Source organism: Candoia aspera, chromosome 2 (assembly GCF_035149785.1).
Source record: "Candoia aspera isolate rCanAsp1 chromosome 2, rCanAsp1.hap2, whole genome shotgun sequence".
Classification (NCBI taxonomy): domain Eukaryota; kingdom Metazoa; phylum Chordata; class Lepidosauria; order Squamata; family Boidae; genus Candoia; species Candoia aspera.
Window position 1 is genome coordinate 19,986,922 of NC_086154.1, and position 26,685 is coordinate 20,013,606.

The window sequence follows — 26,685 nt, forward strand, 5'->3', positions numbered from 1 at the left end:
GAATGTAGCTTTCCTTCCTTCCTTCTGTGTATTCAGCAGACGCGACCAGGTGCGCGGCTCTCTCCTGGGAAACGCTGAGTGACCTTTTTCTCCAGTCGAGGAGGGCGGAGATACCGGCGGGTGGGAATGGGGATGGCGGGGGGTGGGGAGGACGACAAGCGAGAACTCCCGGCAGAAAACACCCGGCTGACCATCTGCACGCCTCAGCGGCTGTTCCTCCAGGCTGGATCGCCGCCAGGGTCTCTCCTTCCGCCGGCTAACCTTTGCCCTTTCGCGATGCGGCGGGGCTCAGGGGCTGATTTGCTCTTTGCTCGCCTGCGCTCCTCCGCCGCCCTCCTCTTCTGCTAGGAACGCTCCAGCCGGGGTCACTGCACCTTTAACGCCTTGCACATTTTCTGCTGTGTACAAACACCAAAGTCTAGTCGAAAAGTTAGTAACTCTGGGCCTTCTTTAAGGTGGACTGGACAGGGTCGCTCGCTAGCAGTGCGGAAGTGCCGGGCCCTCTTGGCCCCAAACAGTGTTGGCCAAGTAGATCCGCGATCCGGGCAAAATCTCGCCCAGGCTCCGGCGGGGCTGTGGCCGGAGGACTGAAGCAGAGCGTCTGTGTTGGGGCGGCCTTCAAAGCATCACCTGCTAAGGATGGCATGGGCCACCTTAAGGAGCAGTTGTTGGTGCTGTGAAGTGGGAGGTTGTCAGCGAACACATGGGGATTTTAAAGCAGCCTGGCATTGCCTTTAGCTAGTCTGGTCTTTTGGGGGTAGGAGACGTGGGACCCCTTTCTTTGGCGGTTTTCCTCACTTGCAGAAAGCTCAATACTCTTGCTGTATACAATGAGCATCTGCTGCCAAGGGGCAGATGAATAGCTGGCATACCTCTGCTTCTGCCCTAAAGAAATCTGGTGGGTCAGGATAGCAAAACATCTAAGAATTCCTGCCAGAGATACCAACCTGTGCCAGCACCATCTCTCAAGTTGTTTGGGTGTGTGCTGCACAGCAGGTACCTGTTCTTTTTAAGAAACACTTTCTTTTTAAGAGTAGTATCTGCAGTGTCCACACAACTTTATTGTGTCTTCTTTAACAGCACTGTGAGGATATCCATAGCAAAGTAAGGGAAGGAGCTGAATGTAATTTCCTAAGAAGGCATGAAAAGTAATTCTGAGTATTTGCATTCCTCCAAAATACCTCATTATCCATTTTCCTTTGATGTTCTGGTCCACAGGGCTGATAATTTAATCCCAAGCAAATGGGAGAGTTTGCGTTCAGTGGCTAAATTATTTTTCTTTTTAAATGGAAAGGCCAACTCTTGGTCAGGCTTATTAATTTCTCAGTGCTGACATAAGATCTCTCTTGTGCAGTCAGTGAATCAGCTGGGTTTTGCTTAGGGAAGGCTCTTCCAGAAAGACAGCTGTGGTGCAATTATTTATCTGAACTGCAGCTTTGGAGGATAAGAGGTACTTCTTAATAAGGTTGTGTTCCTATGCTTGGCAGCTTGAGTCCTTTTGGGATTACTAATGATTTGATTTTCTGCAGAATATAAGTGAAACCACAGTCTCCACGCCTTGATAGAATTGGGTCTGCCTGTCTCCAACAGTTGTTTCTGCAGAGTCCCCATTGCTGCCAAAATCTCTCAGATTAAAAAAAAACCAATTGTTACAATTTACCAGCATAAATGGCTCAATTAGGCCCACATGAGATACCTTGAGGTAAGTTTGCTTAGGCCAGGGGAACTATAGAAATTTTTCTATAGATGTTTTTCTCTGCAAGAAAAATTAAAAGGAGGAAATGCTTAAATTCTGTGCTAATTTCTCCTTTGTGATGTGGGATTTTGTTGGAGATTCATTTTTATTTTATTATCTTGCAAACTTCCACATTCCCCTGTACTGAATAAGTGTTAGTCAGAAATGATACTATGCTAAGGCTGCAATCCTACCCACCCCCATCCCAGATCTGTTTTGTAAATCCTATTTTGTATTTAACATGAATTGTGTCATGCATCTGGATGCCTTTAATTTGCATACATTTCAAATGAGCAAGTATAAGGCTTCCTCTAGATGGTTAACAGTATTGAAAAAATTGAGGGACATTTTGAATTGTTTATAAACAAAGACGAACATGTATTGTCTTTTAATCTATTAACTGGTACTTTATTGAGCCTGAGAACAGGTTATATGCTCCATGTTGAAACATCCGCTTGGAAGAAGTGCAATATTATGAAGTCTTGATTCCCAGAAAAGACTCTGTAAAATAAATCGTTTTCCTTGTTTGGTACAGCTATCCTTCCACTTCTGATTCAGTTGCAATGTGTTCTAGTGAAACAGTCCTTCTAAGATATTTCTGTATATTGCTCCAGCTAGTAATTAAGGGCCTGTTTCTCAAACGCGAAAACTGTATTTCTAAGACTTCTGACAAGGCTGTTCCTTTTTTCCTTCCCTTTTTTCCTTTCCTTTTCCTTCCCTACCAAAAAGTTTTTGCTCCCCACTACTCAACATGAGTTTCATGCACCAGTCAATGATGTCCACTTATTCTGGCTGCCTAAGACTTTTTTCCCCCCCTACTAAATGGGTTAGGGTTATCAATAGATGGTTGACAGTTACCTCTGTGAATTTAGGTACCCACACCATAATCACAACAAGGATATCTCACCAATTGAGTATGTCTGCAGCAGGCAAAAATATTTTGATTATCAGATTTTAACAGTAGCGGTGGGCAAAAGAGAAACAAGAACTTCTGACAATGTGTAACTATGTTCAGTTTATTTTCAATTTCCCTTAGCAGAACTTTCTTTGAACTCCTGTAGAATATTTTTTTCTTAGTGCTGCTGAAATGCATAACCTTCGCTATAATGCTTCAGAATGGATCCAACTTCAGTGAAAATTGCTGATTGGAGAGTCATTTGTCCAGACTGGGGACAGCAGACTGTAGTTCCTTGTTATTTCCGTCACTCTGAATTGGGATTCATCTTAAGAGAACAGAAAGAAAGCATTGCTCTGTGTGCAATTGCATTACAAGTATTAATGTCCATATAGTCTCTTGCTCATGAATACGAATTGTGGAGCTTTTCTTGGATGGCAAATCTATAGTGAGTAGCAATATTCCAACTACTGCATATGGCCTACATAAAATATTTGACTCCTCAGCTCCCTTTAGTAGAGGTATTAGAACTTAACTCCAGAAGTTATAGGTTATTGGAACAGGACTTTGAGACTGAGTGCTCTCTCCCAAGAAAGAAATCCAACTCATCTGTTGTGTTGTAATAGGCTGTGTATAGTGTTAGGCCCCTCCAGAGAAGAAAGTTGTTCTTTCTAGGATTCTTCTAATAAATCATCTGATGTTTAACACATCACAGAACTTTTATTATGAATTTCCATAGTGGCAAGTGTGTATTCGGAGATTGTTTGGCAGATACTTTCTGCAAAATTCTTAGTATAATTCTTTGGTGTTTTATGGACTGGAAAAAGTGAATAGTCTCACTCTCCTACCCCCCTACCCCCCTTTAGTTTAAGTTCTCTCTGCCCAAGTCTGTCACTTGTAATACGGGTGGGGTTTCTTGGGGGGGAGGTAATATTTTATTTGTAGGATTGTTCACAGTATAGACAGGGAAATATTGTTATAGGGAGGGATCAATGAGATGAAGAGGACGCCTGTCTAGAGCAGAATAGAATGATCACATCGAGAAAATTACTCGCAAATCTAGGACTTACGAGGGGGGGGGCCGAAAGGAGCTAATATACCTATAAGTGCAGGACTACAATACCCTTCCCGCGGACTTTTTTCTTTTTTCAACCTTCTCCTCCCGCCCCCCGCTTCGCGTCCCTCACCCCCTCCCACCGAAGGCACTCGTCCACTTTAAGGCAAGGGGCGTGGCTCAACTTGTAGGTCTCGCGCGGGTTAGAGGCGGTGCTGTCGCGAGGTTCAGGCCGGGCGGCGATTGGCTGCGGCGGGTTGAATGTAAGATGGCGCCCAGGGAGCTGTGAGGGGAAAAAAGACGCGGGGCCTGAGGTGGTGACGGCGCGAGGCGACAGAGGGGCCGGGGTGAGGCGGAGCTGAGCTCGGTTGGGGACAGCCGAGCTTTCTTTACGGGAGCGTGGAGCGCGGTATTCCGGAGGGAGGCGCAGTACTGGATTGGTGAAGGGGGGGGAGCGACGACGGGAGGAGGCGGCAGCGGTGGCGGCAGCGGCATAGAAGGGGGAGGGGTAGCGGGGACGGGCGCGCGCTCCCGCGAGCCCGGCCCCGGCTGTTGTGTGGCGCCGCCGCCAGCGCGTGCACGCGTGGAAATTGGCGGCTAGTAGGGCGGGATCCACTTGAGGCCTGCGCCGTTTCCCCGGGCTCGGCCCCGCCTTGCGTTCCCAAGCCTTCCTCCGCGCCCCCGCCCACTGGCACCCAAGGTGGGGAGGGCCTCCTCGCCGCCTGTAACGCGCGGGGAAAACCACGGCCGAGAATTAGTCGCGCGCCGTACGGTCGCCCGACGCGTGAGTGGGCGCGATTTCTCTCTACCAGGCGCCGACTCGGGAGCAGCGGCAGGAGTAGGCGAAGTTACAGGATGAGGCCGGTAGGCCCTGGTGCTGCAGAGCCCCCGGGGAGGCGGAGTGAGCCTCGTGGTGCCGTGCCGGCTGCAGCCAATTTTCTTGCCGCCGGTCACTCGCGCTAGCTATTGCGAGCAGGATGCTTATCTCCACTCTTGGCCTGGAGGCTGTAAAAACGCAGGCGAGGCGGACCAAGGCGGGGTCCTTGAGGTCCGGGCCTTGTTCAAGAACCAATAGTATTTGTCAGGAGCTTGAAACTGCTGTATTAAATGTTATACAATGAGTTATTTGTATTGTGGAAAGCTTCGAATGAGCAAGGAGATCGTTTGAGCCTTCTTGGTATCTAATTAATTTTTACTTCTATCCAATAACATTTGTTCTAGAGGTTCAAGTATTTCTGTCTCGTTTTATAACTAACTGTAACTCACTGGTTACAGTATCTTTTAGTAACTTAAGTATTTCAGTCCTGGAAAGAATCTCTATAGTCGCCGAGAGACGAGGCCAACTTGGATGGCAAAGTAATCAAAGTATTTTGGTTTTATTACGTGCATTGATAAAAGATGTGTGAAAGAACCTGCTGAAGGCCTTTGCTTGCTTTCAGTCTGTGGGCCTGTCAGATTCCCTGTATCTTTAGCATTTCTCAGTCTTCGAAGACAAAACAAATGTATTGGTGCTCAATTTTGTAAACTGGTGCTCACTTAATAGCCTTTTATGCTATCAGTCAGCCCCATACCTATGGTGCATAGTGCACTATGGGTATTACAAATACTGTACCAGCCTGCCTTGCACCTTGTTTTACAATTGTCTTGACAAATGGATTGGATAAGAAGTTGGCTCAGATGGATCTGTGACCTGTCATAGGTATCTAAGTAGATACAGGCATACCTTGTTTTACTGTGCCTCACTTTATTGCTCTTCACAGATAATTGTGTTTTTTTTTAATAAGACCTTCTTCCAGCAAAACGATTTCAACTTACTGAAGGCTCAGATAATGATTAGCATTTTTAGCAATATTTTTAACTAAGTTATGTGTATTTTTTTAGACATAATGCTACTGCACACTTAATAGACTACAGTATAGTGTAAACTTAATTTTTATATGCACTGGGAAACCAAAAAAATTGTGTGACTTGCTTTGTGATATTTGCTTCATTGAGGTGGTCTGGAACTGAATCTGCTATATCTCTGAGGTATACCTGTAACTAGAAAAGTAGTACTATAAAAAAATATTATGGTATATTAATTGCTGGCTTATTCAAAGCTCCAGAAATCTTGCAATTTAATGTATAAATATGTAAGGTGATATATTCATATATTTTCCTTTATTAAAATAAAGGCAGATTGTACAGGTTTTTAAAGCTTTGAGAACTCATCTGGGCACTGACTGGACCCATTTACTTCTACAGGGTGTTTTTATTATATTCCCTAACAGGGACCCTTGGATATATTACGTTTAGTTCATTTTATTAAACTAGATATTATTTTACTACTCATTCAGAAACATCTGGCTGGGGAAAAGTGAATGAGAAAATCTCTAGAACTCTATTTAAATAATATACTTTGTAACATAACTTTGACTTTCTCACACACACATACACACACTTATATATATGTAACAAGTGTAGGTGGATTTCTTTGTTCTGTCTTCTCCATAATGTAATGAGTCATAAAGAGTTCAGGACATGAATATCAAACATGTACAGTATGCTTTCTGATTAGTCTACATTACCCATATACTTCATATGGTGTCTGACTTCAATATTGTCTAAAATATTCTGATTGAACTGCTTGCTAATCTACTGTTTCTAACCACCCCAATGTTATCTACCTATACAGGCAGTTAAGGGAACTGCTTATATATTTAGCCAGGAAAATTTATTGTATGGTATCATTTATTCAATCCCCTTTGAAAGATAAAGGAAAGCATATTATGTCATGGTCATGTGAGGATGAAAGATCAGTAAATAATTGATCCATATGGTTTTTAAAACTGATATTATCATAGATGTATGTCTATGCTTGGGTTTACACCTCAAGTTAAAATCATGTGACTTGTTTTGGTTTAATATAGCGTGTAAACCATAAGTTATCATTATTTTGTGTGAATTGGACCACTATTGTTTAAAAATAATGGTTAAAATTTTTATCTCTGATTGTGGACTGCAACCATAGTACATGGCATAACAATCACGTACTGTCTGGATGGCATCCTGCTGTAGTATTGGGTCAACCTTCCTTTATATAGTGCCTCCAGATATGTTGGGCTTTTAATTTTTTCTATGATGGTTAGAAATCTGGTAAATGTAACATGACATACCTAAATACAGTAGTACCAGATTGGGATAGGGTGAAGTAGTCTGCCTTCACTTTCTATTTCCTGAAAGCTGTAATAGGCAAAAGAACAATGGAAGATTTCAAGAAGGTAAAATTGCTTAGGTTGGGTAATCTTGAATTGTCAGATAGGTATGTTTCTGAAAAATTGCCATAGCAGAACTAAGATCACATTTTAATGCTAACCTAAGCTGCTCCCCTCTCCTTATTTATGTTTTTTGTTCCAGCACTGCAACGATTTGTTTCAAAGAAGTTTGTGTTTATAATTTCTGTTCTTAATGTAGGAGTGGATAGTTGCATGTGCAAACAGACTGTACAGGATTATAGAAAAAGGGAATATAAATATGTATTTCAGCTATTAACTAGCAGATAACTTGAAAAAAATGTAGAAGAATTGACAAAATATTCCAATTTAACTATCGTTCAAAGCCATGATATGGTCTAATTCTTTGCAATGGTGGATCATAAACCAGTGACTGGGGATGTGATGGCTCTCCTGATATTGCTGAATCACAGATTCTAGCACTTCTGAGTAATATAAGCCAGGCTGACTGCAACTGCTAGAATTCAGTAAGTCCAAAAGTTCTGAATCCCAGGTATAAATTAATCAATTACCAATAGTTTAAAGCTGCATTAGAAAGATATTAATAGTTTAGTTAACTGAAATAAAGATTTTTGATTGGTAGGAGAAAAAGATTAATATTGTGATGCTAGCCTAGACTTTTATTTTAGTTCAGTTATCATTGTCTTTAAAACATGGGCCATGCTTATTCCCCTTGGCTGAGATAAAAAGCTCTATTTTATGTCTTGCTACAATTTGATTCACCTTTCAGAATCAACCTAAATAGGTTTCTGTATGGTTTTGGATTGATCTTACAGTGTGGGAAGGTTTGTGTGAAGGAAGAGAGAACTTAGACCTGTACGCTTATGTAGTGTGTGTTTTCACTGTATATGAGTTTACTTTTCCTTGTCTTTGTTTACCCCATTTGTATTTTGAAGGGAACACCTGAAATGTTGAAAGTCCTTTTCTTGGACAATTTATTTATTTAGAAGTGATCTCAGTACAGTAATTTTATTTGGATTTCTTGTGTTCTCATTTAACCTTTCAGGTAACCATTGAGTTTATCCCCTAGAAATACTGTGTTTCTATTTCCTCTCAATTCTGTAGTTTATTCTTCATTCCTTTTCATCTTTCAGTATTACCACTAAGTGGCACAGTTTCCAAGGACAGACCGCTACCCCAATACTTACTATTTGTTCTCAGTTCAAAATTAATTTGTTTATTCTCACAAATAAGATATATTAAAGATATATTGCCCTGGGCAATAATTTGAAGGCTAGATACAAGCCCTTATAATACAGGTATTGACAAATATTCACAATCTTCTTGTGGATGATTGTGTGATCCTTATTTCTTCAACTTGTAGTTCAAGTAAATTTATGGAAAGTAGTCAAATTTTCATTTTCCTCGAAACTCATGTTCTAGTACATGAAATTAATCTGATTTTAAAATAATTAGTAAATGTAGGAATGGCCCTTATGACTCATACATATTAAGGGAGTGGGATGGGGGCAATGCATCCATCCTTGACCTCTCAGCAGCTTTCGATACCGTCGATCATGGTATCCTTTTGGGTCGTCTCAGGGAGTTGAGGGTGGGTGGCATGGTTCTGCGCTGGTTCACCTCCTTTCTCCAGGGCTGGTCCCAATCAATGTTGATAGCGAGTGAGAGGTCCAGCCCGCGGCCCCTTCTCTGTGGGGTGCCACAGGGCTCAGTACTCTCTCCGCTCCTTTTTAACATCTACATGAAACTGCTGGGTGAGATCATCCGTCACCACAGGATGAGGTATCAATACGCTGATGGTACTCAATTATACATCGCCATCCTGGGTGAAGTAAGTGATGCTATGGCCACCCTTTCTGAGCACCTGGGGGCTGTGGGGGCCTGGATGGGGAACAACAGGCTTCGTCTGAACCCTGGTAAGACAGAGTGGCTGTGGATTAATGGCTCCTCGGTATACGGGAAATTGTCATCTTTGGTTCTGGATAGGGTTGCACTGCCCCAGACAGACCCGGTGTGTAACTTGGGTGCCCTCCTGGACTCACAACTCCTGCTCAAAGAGCAGGTGGCAGTTGTGGCCAGGAGGGCCTTTCCTCAACTTCATGTTGTACGCCAGTTACACCCTTTCCTGGGTTGAGGGGCCCTTTGAATGGTCACTCATGCCCTGGTCATTCCCATACAGACTTCTGTAATGCGCTCTACATGGGGCTACCCTTGAAGAATATCTGGAAGCTACAGCTGGTCCAGAACACAGCCCTGTGAGCAATTTTAAGTGCCCCAAGGCTGGGACACATAGCACCTTCTCTACGTGAGCTGCACTGGTTCCCAGTTTACTTCCGGGTCCAATTCAAGGTGTTGGTCATCACCTTTAAAGCCCTACAAGGCATGGGGCCAGGTTACCTGAGGGACCGTCTCATCTCCATTACATCGAGCTGTCCCACCTGGTCATGCATGGAGGGTGTGTTACAGGCCCCATCCGTAAAGGAATTCCATCTGACGGGGTCCAGGAAGTGGGCCTTCTCTGCAGTAGCTCCCACCGTCTGGAACATTCTTCCCCCAGAGGTGAGACAAGCCCCCTCTCTCCTGCGCTTCCTCAAAAAGCTAAAAACCTGGTTTTGCCATCATGCCTGGAGCAGAAAGGGGGACAACCATTTGTGGGGATGGCTAGCGCTCTAGGACGATCTTTTTAAACTCACGGACTGAAACACAACTTTTAGACAGCTGGATTTTATTATATTTTATTTTATATTTTTATTGTCTATTTATTATTGTATTTATATTGCCATTGAATTTTAAATTTTGTTTCTGTAAACTGCCCAGAGCCCCTCCTTTGAGGGGGAGATGGGCGGTAATAAAATTTGACAGATAAATAAATAAATGCTAGGTTTCTCCAAAACTGTGCTTGAAATATGTATTAGTAGTAATATTTGCTACATTTACTCCTGCTTTTTTAATTGAAATTAACTTAACATTACATTGAAATTCTATGTGTATAAAGATTATAGGGGGGGATATCTGTTTCTGTAAAAGTTCTTTTGATTCCAAAACTTTGGAGGCTCTAGGAATATCTAGGTCAAATAACCAATGGCAGATAGTTTTATCCCAACCTGGACTTCTCTGCCTAGCGATAACTTTTATAACTTTCCTTGGGGGCATGTGGAGATTTGAAACATGAGTCATGATGCAAATACTGTGACTTACATACTTGAATGTAAGGGTGGGATTTGCATCATGACACAACTTTTAACACAGTCTCAGATTGCTGTGATCATCTATGTGTAAACCCTATTAAAATGACTATATTTTATTCATTCATCAATTTTATATGGCCACCCATCTCACAAAAAAGTGACTCTGGCTGGTGTACAATAACTTCACATTCATAACTGTATTCCAATTCAAAATAACAGCTTTCTTCTAAACTTAGAATTTTATTTGGAATAACCATCACACTGTTACAGTTGTTAAAATGTATTTTAAAAAACTATTAGAAAAAGTTGATTTTAGCTAGGATTGCTGGCTCTTCCCTTTGACACACCACTTCTTCCAAGCAGAAGCATACAGGCTATACTTCTATCTTCATTCTTCTTGGGAAATTGTGCTTACTGGGTCAGTAGCGAGGGGAATAGAATCATTAATTTTGGCTTGCAAGAGAAAGCTGCTATCAACTGGAAGCTTCATTGGAAGAAGTTTTTTTTTTTTTTTAAATTAAGCATTTTAAGTTTAAAATGTGCAGGTAAAATATAGGACTGGTGTTTTGTTTACTGCTTGCTTTATAATCAGATATATGAGTTACCTATAAAGTAATGTTTTGATCTGATGATGCATTGATTCCTTCCCTATTCAATTCCCAGTTCAAACCTAAAATGAAAAGTATGACATTATTTAAAAAGTTAATCTGTTGTTAATTTTTGTGATGCTTGGTTTGGATTAAAGAACCTGGCATTTCTTGAAATTCCTGAATGGCAGACTGAAACTAAAGGTGAGTAGAGGGGTTTGTTCATCAAATGGTGCAGTCTTTGCCATATATTAGCAGTTATGACTGACAGTTTCTATTAGCATGAGAGATAGCAATATTCAGTAGTTCCCCAAACGCTAGATAAAAATTGGTATTAAGCGTGAGAAAAAAACTGTTAAGTACTGGAGTAAACTGTTAATGTATCTAATAGGAGTAGCCTGTTTTAGCAAATCGCTAAAGTTAATGGGTTGGATCCAGATGTACATGATCTGGTAGAAATAGATGTCTCCCAAAAGCACCCCCTCAGACCATGGAACTAGTACAAGGAGGATTAGAATGGCAAGTGGATTGGAGGTATGCTATGATGTTGGGAGTCAAGGAAGAGTGAGGTCCATGAAGTGGAGCTACTTTCCATGACTGTATCCCCATTAATGGAATGTGCATCTTTCTAATTTTTGGGGTTTCGCTGCACCAAAAATTTGATAGCATTCTCCAGCTTTCTGTGTAGCATGGAAATCTTAGGACTGTTGTATGGTTTAGGAAAGAGGGAGGATTGCTTCTGTCAGCCTTGTCTGTGTGTGTCTAACTAATCTTGGATCTTACCCATAATTCAGCTTGTTTATAAATAAGTTTGCCAACTTGTAACGATCCTGCTTCTGTATCATTGTTTGTCCAAAATACAAACTTAACAGGTAAGGTTTTCTTCATATGGAAGCCTTTCCTCTAACTTTACTTTGTAGGTCTGCTGGACTGTTATTAAAAGGAGAGGAGTAGAGTCAATAAAGAATTTAAAAAAAATAGATATAAAACCAGATGCAAATTCAACACCTGTACAGTGTACTATAGAATGTACCATATTGATCTCACTCTAAAATGGAAGATCAGCATATTTTCCATGGGGTTACAATCAATATATTATTCCTTGCTAAGCTTTCCAGAAGTCTATTTTATTCTGTGAATCTAATTTGGGATATGTTTCATGATCACTTCTGAACATTTATTTTAATGACTTTTAACCTTTCTATTTTTTATTACCTGGCTATTTTCAAAGTAAGAGGAGAAAGTTGCTTAATATTATATACTTTGGAATTTTCAGAAAAGGCTGGATTTACTGTCACTTCGTTTTGATTGACTAGAGGCCGAGTAACTTCTTGCACTTAATTGCAATTTTAATGACTTTGTGCCAAGGCCTGCATATAATCCACACTGAAGAATATTCTGCCGTTTAAATAGTGTAGGTTAATTAATTTGCCTTGATTTAACTTTCTGCAGTTCTACTAGTCGTAATGAGGAAGATGAAACTAGATAGAACAGTGAAGTCCTACTCATCCCCCAAAGCAGCTTTTCTGGGTGCTCCCTTTCCTGTTCTTTCAAAGGATTAAATGGTGTGTTTGTCTATATTTTAACAGAAGCTTAAATATCAGAAAAATGAATTCTTGTGCAGAATTCACACAAATGGTTGTTGAATGTTTTTTATTGCGTGTGTATGTATGGTTGGCATAAAAGTAAACAATTCACTCCTAGAAAATCCCATAAAAAATAAAATCCTTTGATTTGATATACTTTTCCAGTTCTCTGAAGCAGAATTGCATTGGCAGTCGAGAACATGTATCTTTCTGAATTTAGGAGTAATTAAAATATGAAGGAAATGTAACAAGTCCTTTTTCATACCCTTTTACCATTGTTTTCCAAGGCATTTGGTGCTGGGGTGCTATTTTGCTACAGTTACTAAGATTAGTTAATTACTTGCATGAATTGGCACTGTGCAAACTTTTCTGAGGTTTAAAGAGACCTCAATATCTAGGATTCCAGATAGCAGTGGGAATTTTTTTTAATTGCTTGATTTGATTTGATTTGATTTGATTTAGTTTTATTCATCCAAGTCTGAAAAGAGTAAATACAGTAGAGTGATGGCAGTTTGCAGTTTGGTTAAGCCCATATGTTATGCATAATTCTTTCAGTAGGTTTCTTGGTAGTTATAGTGAAGAGCTGTATAGAGCTGATCTGAAGAAAGATTCACCTGGTTTGTAAAGACAACAGAGATATAAAGCCAGTGGTCTAGAGTTTCAACTCAGAATTAATAAATTACTGGGTTTTTCTTCTAAGGAACCCTGAGGACTTTGCAATATGAATAATTCTTTGGAGAACACAATTTCCTTTGAAGAATACATCCGTGTGAAAGCACGAACAATCCCCCAACATAGGATGAAGGAATTCCTGGACTCCCTTGCCTCCAAGGGCCCTGAAGCCCTGCAGGAGTTTCAGCAGACAGCTGCCACCACAACCATGGTATACCAGCAAGGAGGCAACTGCATTTATACAGATAGCACGGAAGTGGCTGGATCTTTGCTTGAACTTGCCTGTCCTGTTACAACTAGTGTCCAGCAGCAAACCCAGCAAGAGCAGCAAATACAGGTGCAGCAACCCCAGCAAGTCCAGGTAATGTTAACATTGCATGCGTATTTGTTTGTTTATTTCAGATTTATTCCCTGCCCATCTCCCTCAGAGAGAGACTCTGGGTGGTTTACAAAAAACAGTATATTACTGTGTGCTACTGTTGGCTATACTTATGCAAAGGGGTATGGAGGAACTGTAATCACAGAAATCTTCCCATCTATTGGATTCTTTCCTCCCCTCTGTTTTTTCAAAATAAAATGGTTCATAAAATACGCCTTATTTTGAGAATTTCAAATATCCCATCATGGACTGTACTACAGCTAGGCCACCTCATAGAAGTTAATTTCTATAATGCAACTGATTTAGAATTATTACCTTTTTTTTCCATGGCTACTCTTCTAGGTGAATTAATGGCTTTATTAAGTTCCGTATGATAGCTATTTGAATAAATAATATACATTTAATTCATGTACGAAATTTGATTTAAATCTTCTTTACTAATATAGCCTGATTTTTAATAACAAGTCAATATTTATAAGCTTAAGAATGTTCTTTTTATTGCACAAGTGAAATAAAATAAAATTCCCCCAATTCAGAATCCTACTGCATAATAAATGCATATTTAGTACTGGATTAATGGATTTGGGGGAGAGAAGTACAGAAATTTAAAGCAATATTTTGTGATCTAAACTCTGAAGGTTTTTAAATGCCTGACAAATTCTTAACAGCAATATAGTCTGAAGAGCAAGATAAAATATAAATAATTTTTAAAACCTTATATTTTCAGATGCTACAATCTCAAACATTGTGTTCTTGTTTATAAAGGTATAATTTTTCTGAACATTTAAGCATTTTTAATACTTTATTTAGAACCCAAAATGCCCATCATTTTGGTCAGTACATACAACTAGTAATGAAGCATCTGGTAAATAAATGCTTACAATAACTGCTGAAATATATGTTTGTTGTTGTTCTTGTTTGAATTGTGTATTCCTAAGGCATATTGTCCCCTATTATTTCATATATCTTGGCACTGAGAAAAAGGAGGGGGAAATGTCATGTAAATTTGATACAGAAAGTCTTGTGCTTTTCAGACCACAAAAGAAATAATTTGAAGCATGGTTTAGTTCCCAAATAGCTAAGAGTGGTACAGTACATGTAGTGTATTATATACAAAATACTGCAATCAGGGGAAAAACAAACTGTAGAATCATTTCCATATGAAACAGGGAAACTGTCTCCATGATGATACATTAAATTGCCTTATGGGCTAGTTGGTACATAGTTATTGAAGTACATAGTATTGAGTTAATAAGTTAATATTCAAGATTTCTTTTCTTGAAATTGTTGAGCTGATATTTGTTGTTCTCCAATGCCAATTTAAAGAGCCGCAACATCGATGCCTATCTTTATAGCCATGTAGTTTATGCTGATCGTGGCTGGCACATATTTAAATGGTAAGTGGAAGAATGAAGAAATAAGATCCCACAATTGCTCAGGAACAATACAAACTCGTAATATATTCACCTGGTAAGGGTAAGGGGTACGTACAAAATTGTCTGACAATCACATTTATAATTTCACCATATATCAATTCAACAAGCCTAAACTTGGTTAAAAAGTTTTAGGCCTGCTATTGCATTTTCTTAACTTGCAGTGTTTGTGGAAAAGGGAATATTGCCAGGAGCTTCAGTGGTGCTGGCGGCAGTATTCCTGGGGTCAGTCAGCAGCCTCCATGGGCCAGTATCTGTCTGTGGCCTTCCAACATCTCCAGTCAGAACGTTGTACTTGGTTCTGAACATTGTAGATTTTATTCCTGGAAAGGGAGCTAAGTATGTATTATGAAATCGTGATACTGACTTCTCAAACACTCGTATCTACCAATTCCTTGTAATGGAAAATAACTGCATTTCGTGGGAATTATTTGATTCAACCTTAATTTACCAATTATTTCTGTGGATGGAACTTAGATGGCATTTTTTATTTTGATTTTTGATTATCAAATTTTGATAAATAGGATAAACAACTTTTATCTTATTAGTGACAAGCAAATACGTTTTTGTGTAAGTTTTTTGAAACGTAGCTCATAGCAAGATTTATAACAATGAACTGGTAGGAAAAAACAACCTTGTCCTTAGAGGTCAGACTGAAATTGTAAAGATACCAGTTGGGTTATATAGAGAACATATGAATAAGCTGCACAATATTTGGTTGGCTTTGTTTTTTCAACTAGTGATAAGTGTTTTGATTTGAAAATGCGTTCTTTTCTGCTGCCCAAATAGTGTTAGTACTCCTTTCATTTAACTTGCTTCAAAGAGCGTTTACAACAGAAATCACAAAGGGCATTTACAATGGAAATAGAAATCACAGAATATGTGGGTGCCCTTGACATTTACTTACACACAATACTATGCCGAGGCACTGTTGATTTTATTCTTCCAATAGTGCTGCGCTGAGCATTCTGGTTACGGTTGTGCTGCCTTGTTTGGATGCTGCTCTCAGCTACCAGAAAAGTAGCTACTATTTAGCATCTTACCTATGATTGATAGATATGATTTATGTTGCTTGTTACGCAGTTTCAATTATTTTTGATTTCTTTCAATTGCAAAATAGGTAAGAACACTATATCAAATTTGGAAGTTGTAGAATACTCTTAGTAATAGTATCATTTGGCCCTTTATAGCATGAAGGTACATCAGAAGTGAGTGGTTTAACTGTCTGCAGATTGTCACTGTCTGTTTGAAAACAGAATATTGACGTATACAAGAGGGGTGAAGATCGTTATTTGCAAGCGGGGGCCAGCTGTGTATAAGGATGGTCTGTGCCGGTTGATTGCTCCAGCTGGCTTCTGCTGTCAGTGGCCATACCTTGCATATCTAACGGTTTGATCTGTGATTTGTTTAATGTTCCTGTGCAAATGAAGACTCTGAATGCTGGTTTGTTTTCCTAAGGAAGCTAGAGTCCTTGGCCATACTTTTTTTTGTTTATGACTCTCTTGCTAAAAGACAGACAAGCCAGAGTACCTTGGTTTAGCCACGCCTACAGATGCAACTCCGGCACCAAGTACCGGTCCCTTCAGATGCCCTACCTGAACTTTGCAGTTGAGTGGAGCAGATGAGGCTGTATGTCCAGCTCTGTTCTCACCCCACTTTGAGGTTTCCTTACGTTCAGACGAATGGGCTTTAATAAAGCTAGAAATAAATTGCTTTTGATTAAAAAGTTGGGATTCCTAAGGCATCTGTAGGTTGCTGACAAGACTTGTATCTTAACAATAAGCAATGGCACCACTGAGGACTTGCCACAAATCTATAAGGTAAAGATTGGATTCTGATGTGAAAATGAAACTCAGATACACAAGTAAGAATTTGCAAGTCCCAGTGTTTGAAACGAAGTGTTCATAATTGAACAGTGAAATGTCCGTATTCCATCAGAACTTATAGTTTATATAAATATATGTTTATATATACATTTAAATTATATAAATGTATCTAAATTATATAATATATTTATAGGTGTAGGATTTACCCCTCTACCCTTCTCATTGCTTATAGATCGCAGGATTTAAGAACAAAAGCTGTCATGTACCTTTTACTGATAGCCAGTGTCCCACTTCTTGTTGCGACTGCACTTTGTATTCTAGTTCTTAGCACCTGCCAAGAGTTTGAATAGAAAACCTCTGCCACTGTATCAAGCCAAACAGTACAAAGTTTTGTTCTGAACAGTATTCACAATTCCTGTTTATTAAACTAAAAGAGGAAGCTGCTGCTTTTTTAAGAACTAGAGAGATGTGTAGCTTTTTTCCTTTACAGGCTTGCAGAAAACGTTTTAACCAGCTCATGTAATAAATAAATGCTGTCCTTGCTTGATTACTCAAACACAGACTGAATTTATGCAAGGGGAAATTTATTTATTTATTTTTATTCGATTTCTATAGCTGCCCATCACGATAAGTGACTCTGAAATACTTGAATTTACATAAAGCTGCTTTCAGTGTTCTGTAGCAATGCATTTGTGAATGTCAGTTTTCTTATCATGGCCATCAAGGCGTAAGAATGCAGATACAAATAACTCTTATCACTAGCTTCCTCTCCTTACATCTAGGTTTGGGTTATACACTGGAAGCTTCTTGTGCCATCAGTTTTTCCTTTTGTTCTACTCTTAAGGTCATGGATAGCAGGATAGCATTAATTCATGTGTTGATAAGTACAATGTCCATATGAGAGAGAGAATGAGAGAGCTCTCTTGCAGAATACCTTGATTACTGGTTGAAACGAAATTGTATCACAAGTATTGCTTGAGAATAGTTTAGACGTGATTAGTTCAGGCTATATATATATAGGTTAAAATAAACTTAATAGAAATGATTACTCTTTGGCCTGGTTCAGATTTAATGAAAAGCCAGAATTAGAGGATCTCAATTTACTACTTGGAAGAAGCATGTTGCTTAATTGTTTCTGCTTGAACACTGAAGTGGCTGAAAACTAACCAGGCAACAACAGCTTAGTATTATATGCTATTTTTAGAGAATTAGTTAGGTTTGTTTATCCTAACATGTTTTACAGAAACAAACAAAACCAAATATATGAAAAACAATAAAAACATTAAACAACCAACTTAACTCCCCCCAAAAAAATCCCCAAAGGGAAAAATGATATATATCACATATTCATAAAATATCAACAGGTTTCTAAATTTACATTTTTTAAACAAGTGATGATTCTCTAACATTACAAAATGTCATATGGAGTCATTTTTGGATTAGTGATAAAATTGCCTTTTCAAAAACATAAGTTATATATCTGGCGAATCCAATCCTTAATATTAAGAATATTACTCCTTTTCCAATTTCTCAAAATAATTCTCCTAGTAACACCCCATGCCCAATTTAACCATAACTCCTTAAAACTAGTCAGATATTTAAGTTTTGGAACATGACACTAACATCCTTTAAAAAATTCCCCATAAATCTACTTGTTGTTGTTGATTCGTTTAGTCGCTTCCGACTCTTCGTGACTTCATGGACCAGCCCACGCCAGAGCTTCCTGTCGGTCGTCAACACCCCCAGCTCCCCCAGGGACGAGTCCGTCACCTCTAGAATATCATCCATCCACCTTGCCCTTGGTCGGCGCCTCTTCCTTTTGCCCTCCACTCTCCCTAGCATCAGCATCTTCTCCAGGCTGTCCTGTCTTCTCATTATGTGGCCAAAGTATTTCAGTTTGGCCTTTAATATCGTTCCCTCAAGTGAGCAGTCTGGCTTAATTTCCTGGAGGATGGACTGGTTTGATCTTCTGGCAGTCCAAGGCACTCTCAGAATTTTCCTCCAACACCACAGTTCAAAAGCATCGATCTTCCTTCTCTCAGCCTTCCTTATGGTCCAGCTCTCGTAGCCATATGTTACTACGGGGAACACCATTGCTTTAACTATGCGGACCTTTGTTGTCAGTGTGATGTCTCTGCTCTTAACTATTTTATCGAGATTGGTCATTGCTCTTCTCCCAAGGATTAAGCGTCTTCTGTTTTCCTGACTGCAGTCAGCATCTGCAGTAATCTTTGCACCTAGGAATACAAAGTTTTTCACTGCTTCTACATTTTCTCCCTCTATTTGCCAGTTATCAATCAAGCTGGTTGCCATGATCTTGGTTTTTTTGAGGTTTAGCTGCAAGCCAGCTTTTGCACTTTCTTCTTTCACCTTCATCATAAGGCTCCTGAGGTCCTCTTCGCTTTCAGCCATCAAAGTGGTATCATCTGCATATCTGAGATTGTTAATGTTTCTTCCAGAGATTTTAACTCCAGCCTTGGATTCCTCAAGCCCAGCATGTCGCATGATGTGTTCTGCATACAAGTTGAATAGGTAGGGTGAGAGTATACAGCCCTGCCGTACTCCTTTCCCAATCTTAAACCAGTCCGTTGTTCCATGGTCTGTTCTTACTGTTGCTACCTGGTCGTTATACAGATTCTTCAGGAGGCATACAAGATGACTTGGTATCCCCATACCACTAAGAACTTGCCACAATTTGTTATGGTCCACACAGTCAAAGGCTTTAGAATAGTCAATAAAACAGAAATAGATGTTTTTCTGAAACTCCCTGGCTTTTTCCATTATCCATCGGATATTGGCAATTTGGTCTCTAGTTCCTCTGCCTTTTCTAAACCCAGCTTGTACATCTGGCAATTCTCACTCCATGAACTGCTGAAGTCTACCTTGCAGGATCTTGAGCATTACCTTACTGGCATGTGAAATGAGTGCCACTGTTCGATAGTTTGAACATTCTTCAGTGTTTCCCTTTTTTGGTATGGGGATATAAGTTGATTTTTTCCAATCTGATGGCCATTCCTGTGTTTTCCAAATTTGCTGGCATATAGCATGCATTACCTTGACAGCATCATCTTGCAAGATTTTGAACAGTTCAGCTGGGATGCCATCGTCTCCTGCTGCCTTGTTATTAGCAATGCTTCTTAAGGCCCACTCAACCTCACTTTTCAGGATGTCTGGCTCTAGCTCACTGACCACACCGTCAAAGCTATCCCCGATATTGTTATCCTTCCTATACAGGTCTTCTGTATATTCTTGCCACCTTTTCTTGATCTCTTCTTCTTCTCTTAGGTCCTTGCCATCTTTGTTTTTGATCATACCCATTTTGGCCTGGAATTTACCTCCGATGTTTCTAATTTTCTGGAAGAGGTCTCTTGTCCTTCCTATTCTATTGTCTTCTTCCACTTCCGCGCATTGCTTGTTTAAAAATAATTCCTTATCTCTTCTGGCTAATCTCTGGAATTTTGCATTTAATTGGGCATATCTCCCCCTATCACTGTTGCCTTTTGCTTTCCTTCTTTCTTGGGCTACTTCTAGTGTCTCAGCAGACAGCCATTTTGCCTTCTTGGTTTTCTCTTTGGGATGTATTTTGTTGCCGCCTCCTGAACAGTGCTGCGAACTTCTGTCCATAGTTCTTCCGGGACCTTATCTACTAAGTCCAGTCCCTTAAATCTATTCTTGACCTCCACTGCATATTCCTGAGGAATATTAGTGAGCTCATATCTAGCTGATCTGTGGGTCTTCCCTAATCTCTTTAGTCTGATCCTCAATTGTGCAAGAAGAAGTTCGTGATCGGAACTACAGTCAGCTCCAGGTCTTGTTTTTACCGACTGTATAGATGTACGCCACCTTTGGCTGCAAAGGATGTAGTCAATCTGATTTCGGTGTTGTCCATCTGGTGAAGTCCATGTATAAAGCTGTCTCTTAGGTTGTTGGAAGAGAGTGTTTGTTATGCAGAGTGAATTGTCTTGGCAAAATTCTATCAGCCTATGTCCTGCTTCGTTTTGTTCTCCCAGGCCATGCTTACCTGTAATTCCAGGTGTCATTTGCCTGCCCACCTTAGCATTCCAGTCTCCTGTGATGAAAATAACATCTCTTTTAGGCGTGTTGTCCAGTAGGTGCTGCAGATCTTCATAGAACTGCTCTACTTCAGCTCCTTCAGCATCTGTGGTCGGGGCGTATATTTGGATCACTGTGATGTTAGATGGCTTGCCCTGAATTCGAATTGAGATCATTCTATCGTTTTTTGGATTGTATCCAAGCACTGCTTTAGCCACTTTACTATTAATTATGAAGGCTACTCCATTTCTTCTGTGGTCCTCTTGTCCACAGTAGTAGATCTGGTGGTCATTTGATGTGAAGTGGCCCATTCCAGTCCATTTCAGTTCACTGACGCCCAAAATGTCTATCCTTAATCTTGACATCTCACCAATAACCGCATCCAATTTGCCCTGGCTCATAGATCTTACATTCCAGGTTCCAATGGCTTGTTGATCCTTAGAACATCGGATTTGCCGTTCACCACCAGCACCGTCGGCTGCTAGCCGTCCTTTCGGCTTTGAGCTAGCTGCGTCATCACGTCTGGGGCTATTTGAACTCATCCTCTGTTCCTCCCCAGTAGCATTTTCACCATCTTCCGACCTGGGGGTCTCATCTTCCGATGGTATACCGATATATCTTTGGTTGTACTGATCCATTGAGTTTTCACGGCAAGAATAGTGGGGTGGGTTGCCATTACCTTCCCCAGGGATCGCATTTAGTCTGACCTCTCTGTCATGACCTTCCCGTCTTGGGTGGCCCTTCACGGTTTAGCTCATGGCATCATTGAGGTGCTCAAGCTCCAGCACCACAACAAGGTAACGATCCTTTGCTGAAGCATAAATCTACTTACATACATTAAAATATTGTTCCAAAAATGTCAGTAATTCACAAGACCAGATCAGTAACCCCCAAAAGTTTTCACATTGCCAATAAAGAACAGTTCTAATACAATTATGTTTATTTGCATACAATCAAGTATTCTTTGATGTATTCCTAAACAGAAGTTTTCTGCTCAGAGCACTTACTGTCTTTAGGCTCCTTGGAGGAGTGTTTGAAGAAAAAAATTTTTTTTTGAGATAGCGTAAATTTTGTTCACTTGTTAAGCACAAATGGACTATTTCTGAACTGTGACTCTTGGTCAATGACGTATGCTCACCTTGTACTGAATTTTGGGGGGGCGGTTCTTGTAAGGTATAAATGTTTTTTTCTTTGTGATTCTACCAAGATGTATTAACCCTTTTTTCCTTTGTGAGTATTCTCATTTAGCTCCCCGGCTGATTGGATGCCTATTAATATTTAATGCCTAATTCTAAACTTGCTGCTGGCTTATTTATTTATTTAACTTGATGTCCTGCCAACTCCTGAAGTGTCTCGGGGATTTTGGAGTTGATGCACTAACTGCTCACGTGTTGCTTTTGCAGGTGCAGGTTCAGGTTCAGCAGTCCCCTCAACAAGTGTCCACCCAGCAGCTCTCTCCTCAGCTTACTGTCCACCAAGCCTCTGAGCAGCCAATACAAGTCCAGGTGCAGATCCAAGGCCAGACACAGCAGCAGGCATCCCAGACAATACAGGGTCAGGCCCTCCAGAGTCCCAGCCCTTCTCAGTTACAGGCGGCTCAGATCCAGGTGCAGCATGTGCAGACTGCTCAGCAAATCCAGGGTGCAGAAATACCAGAGGAACACATACAACACCAGCAGATCCAGGCCCAGCTCGTGGCAGGACAGGCCATTGCTGGAGGCCAGCAAATCCAGATTCAGACAGTTGGAGCACTTTCCCCTCCTCCATCTCAACAAGGCTCACCACGGGAGGGCGAGCGAAGGATCAGCACTGCCAGCGTTCTTCAGCCAGTAAAGAAGCGCAAAGTGGATATGCCTATTACCGTGTCGTATGCTATTTCAGGGCAGCCGGTTGCTACGGTTCTGGCCATCCCCCAGGGCCAACAGCAGAGTTACGTATCCTTAAGGCCGGACTTGTTAACGGTGGATAGTGCCCACCTGTACAGTGCCACGGGGACCATCACCAGTCCCACTGGGGAGACTTGGACAATCCCTGTTTACTCTGCCCAACCACGTGGTGATCTACAGCAGCAGAACATTACCCATATTGCCATTCCCCAGGAGGCCTACAATGCTGTCCACGTTAGTGGCTCCCCAACAACTTTGGCCACTGTGAAGCTAGAAGAAGACAAGGATAAGATGGTGGGAGGTGCATCAGTAGTGAAAAACTCTCACGAGGAGGTGGTGCAAACTCTTGCCAATTCCCTTTTTCCAGCCCAGTTTATGAATGGCAATATCCACATTCCAGTGGCAGTGCAAGCAGTGGCAGGGACCTACCAGAATACAGCACAGACGGTTCATATATGGGACCCACAGCAGCAGCAGTCCACGTCACAGGAGCAGGCGCAGCAGCAGCAGCAGCAGCAGCTGCAAGTTACTTGCTCTGTAAGTAAGCTATCTTTATGAGTCAAGTGCCTGCAGGGTTGAATAACTTAATATGGGCAGGATCGTCTGTCATCTCTGTGAAAGATAACAGTTTTAAAGAGAAGGTTTGTCTGCTTGTTGTGTTCTGAACAATTACATTCTGTGTTTTAAATAATCTATAAATTTTTATCCAAGCTTTAACTGCAGTTCTTCAAGAAGTTCTTCAACTGGAATATAATTATCAAAATGCTTTTATCCAAATTATTAGTGCTGCTGTGCTTGGCATACTGTATGTAGAAAATAGCATCAGAATAAAATAAGGAACTGGGGTCCGTTGGAAAGGCTGCAGTATGTGAGGACCTTTGCCTTGGGAAAATGACTGAAGCATATGCCGTTTTACATGATACGGAGAAAACAGATGTGGAAAAAAAATTGCCTTCTGGTAATGCTTGGTCACCTAATGAAGCTGAATGGTGGGAGACTTAGGATGGATACAGGGAAGTGCTGTTCCATACCACATACAGATGCCCAGTGCATTCAAGGTCACAAGCTCTAACAGTGGCTGCCAGTTTAGATAGCTTTGGTTGATTGTGTGCCATCAAGCTGTTACTCTTAGTGGGTGCATAGACAGATTTTCTCTATGACAGTCTGTCCCTAACCTGGTCTTTCAGGTCTTCCAACAATAGAGGACCTAAGAACGATTGGAAAGGAGTGAGCTGAGAGCACCATTTATGCCATAGGAAAACATCATTTGCCTCCTGCCAGTCACTTTTCTATGACTGCTTTTAAAAATAGACAAATCCATGAAAGACAAGCTACTTGTGGCTACCAGAAATGATGGTTATATATAATCTCTGATATTGTGCCTTGGGTATCTGAATAAGAGTGATAGTTATGCTTTGTAAGCATCTGTCAAATACGATACAGCATGGCTTATGAATTTCTCTGGATTGCACACTTTGTTCTGAATGAAGTATTTCTATGTTCTCACATAAATCAGTTTCCTTGTGTGGAAAAGCAGACATAGGATGAGAATGTTGAGAACATAAATTAGCTAGCCAAAGAGGGTACAGTTTTCTGGTCCTTTTTTTTTTTGGCAATGCATTCTGCAGAGATATTGCGCATATTAAAATATGCTGTCTGTCTTCTAACATTACTATTAGAACTTGAATACTGCTTTCTAGTTCCAGAGATTTTTATAAGCTAGACTGTTGGATCCAATTCTGCATAATTGCGGAAGATAAACAATCCTTCACTGAATGATACATTAGTATAAATTTCTTATCACTGTCAAATAGAAACTTCATCAGGGCTAGACATAAGCTGTTGCAGAACTTTCAGGATAAATAAAACATCTTTTAGATTGCAGGAAGTAACAAAGATGCTATACTAGGAGGCAGGAAGGCAATATTCATTCTTTGGTTTTCTTTGAGTGCTTCATAGTGTTTGTTTATAAACATTGGAAACACTATCCTGGTTTTTTTCTGTAAGTGCTATGTTGTATGTTACTTCGGCAATAGCTGTATACTGTTTAAGTTGTACTGTTGAAATGTCAAAAAGCATCCAAAATAATTGAATGAACAAATATATACTATCTATTTTATCAGGCTGCTAGCTTCTCCAGTGAAAATTATTAGCTGGGTAAATTAAAAATTGTTTTAAGAGTTAAATTAATGGTTTGGCAAACAGCGCTCTAGAGTCATATTCCTAATTGTAAGGGCAGTTTGTGAATGGAATCAAATTATCAAGAGAGGTGATGAGCAGCTGTTGACTCGATAGATTCAGAGACTGGAGCACTGATTTTATTTTATTTATTTTCTATCCCACCTTTATTATTTTTATAAATAACTCAAGGCGGCAAAAATACCTAATACTCCTTCCTCCTCCTATTTTCCCCATAACAACAACCCTGTGAGGTGAGTTGGGCTGAGAGAGAGGGACTGGCCCAAGGTCACCCAGCCGGCTTTCATGCCTAAGGTGGGACTAGTACTCTCAGTTTCCTGGTTTCTAGCCCGTTGCCTTAACCACTAGACCAGACTGGCTCTTTGTTACAAATGCTTTAATTTGGATTCTTGCTCAGATCACAGAGTTGGAGTTGGTTGCCTAAATGACGCCTTTCAGTTCTGTGATTCTATACTATGGGTCAAATGTACAAAGCTCATATATACTAATGTGATACCAATTGAAGCAAATATTTGTAGCTCAAGGTTGAACTGTGGAATCCTTGGTGCTCTCTGAGCCTTGTTGTTTTCTTGCAGACGTTTCATTGCCAGACTAGGCAACATCTTCAGTGCAAAGAGGGAGTGGGCCTTGCTCTCAGTTTATAACTCCACTCTGAACTAGAGTCGATTAGGCAGGTCTGGCCAAGGTACCCGAGACTCAGTGTTGTAGTGTGATCTGGGGTAAGTTTGAGCCACTGACTCCTGAGGAGATGGATAGGGTTCTCTGCGCTGTTAGTTCAGCCCAGGTTCCTCCTGGGTTGTTAAGGCAGCCAGGGAGGTGACTGTAGTTGGGTTTATGCTGTGGTGTTGGCCTTGCTGAGAGAGGGAGTAGTGCTTTCGACCTTGAAGGAGGTGCTGGTGCACCCCCCCCCTCAAGAGACCAGCCTTGGACCCAACAATTTTAGACAACTACCATCCTGCCTGCAACCTTCTCTTTTAAGGAAAAGGTATTGAGTTTGTGGTCAGTTTACAGTTGCAGAGAACCCTGGAAGAAGCAGATTATCTAGACCCATTTCAGTTGGATTTCAGGCCGGGATTCAGTATTAAGACAGCTTTGGTTGTGCTTGCTAATGACCTGTGCAGGAGTTGGGATGGAGGTAGTGCATGGTTCTTGATCTCTGAGCAGCCTTCAATACCATTGACCACAGTATCTTTTTGGACCACCTGTGGGAGTTGGGAATTGGGGGCACCATTTTATGGTGGTTCTCTTACTTTCTTCATGGCTGTTTCCAGTCAGGTGTTAGAGGTGGGGAGAGGTCATCCCTTTGGCTGTCTTATATGGGCTGCCACAGGGTTCAGCACTCCTCTCCAGTAACATCTACATGAAGCTGTTGTGGTGGGTGAGGTCATCTGTTAGTTTGGGGTTTGATATCAGTATGCTGATGATAACCTAATTATGTATTTCATTCTCCAGGCCGGCCAGGTGAGGCTGTTGAGGTTCTGCTCCCATGTCTGGAGGCTGTGTAGGTCTGGACAGGGAGTAACCAAGTCCACTCAGTCCTACCAAGACTTCATGGAGCCAGATATTTTCCATCTATACTCTTGGATGGAGTAGTGCTTCCCCATTCAAACGTTGTGTGTCATTCTTCTTGGACTCACAGTTCCTGCTTAAAGAGCAGGTGGCAGCTGTGGCCAAGGGAGCCTTTGCACAACTCTATCTGGTGTACTAGTTGCACCCCTTCCTGGATCAGGAGGTCCTTCAGACAGTCCCTAATACTCTGGTCATCTCATGGGTTGACTGTAGCAATGTGCTCTAAATGGGGCTGCCCTTGAAAGCCACTTGGAAGCTTCAGCTGGTCCAAAGTGCAGTGACGTGGGCAAGCAAGGGGCATTCCTTGTATGCCTATGTGACACCTCTGCTTCATGAGCTGCACTGGTTGCCAGTATGCCTCCAAGTGTGATTCATGGTGCTGGTCATTCC

The 26,685-nt window shown here is 40.9% G+C and overlaps 1 protein-coding gene across 3 annotated transcripts in view; it reads left to right on the forward strand.

The window, feature by feature from the left end:
* The first annotated feature begins 3,924 nt into the window (after window positions 1-3,924).
* The window catches only part of QRICH1 (glutamine rich 1), a 31,969-nt gene continuing 9,208 nt past the window's right edge, over window positions 3,925-26,685 (forward strand). Inside the window, exons 1-4 of one of the 3 annotated variants that reach the window (XM_063291469.1) lie at window positions 3,958-4,031; window positions 12,145-12,257; window positions 12,979-13,311; window positions 22,045-23,064. In XM_063291469.1, the coding sequence (XP_063147539.1) occupies window positions 13,000-13,311; window positions 22,045-23,064 (1,332 nt within the window). In that variant the 5' untranslated portion in view covers window positions 3,958-4,031; window positions 12,145-12,257; window positions 12,979-12,999. Of the gene's footprint in view, window positions 4,032-12,144; window positions 12,258-12,978; window positions 13,312-22,044; window positions 23,065-26,685 lie in introns of all 3 variants that reach the window. The other 2 variants (XM_063291470.1, XM_063291468.1) reach the window with 2 other exon arrangements.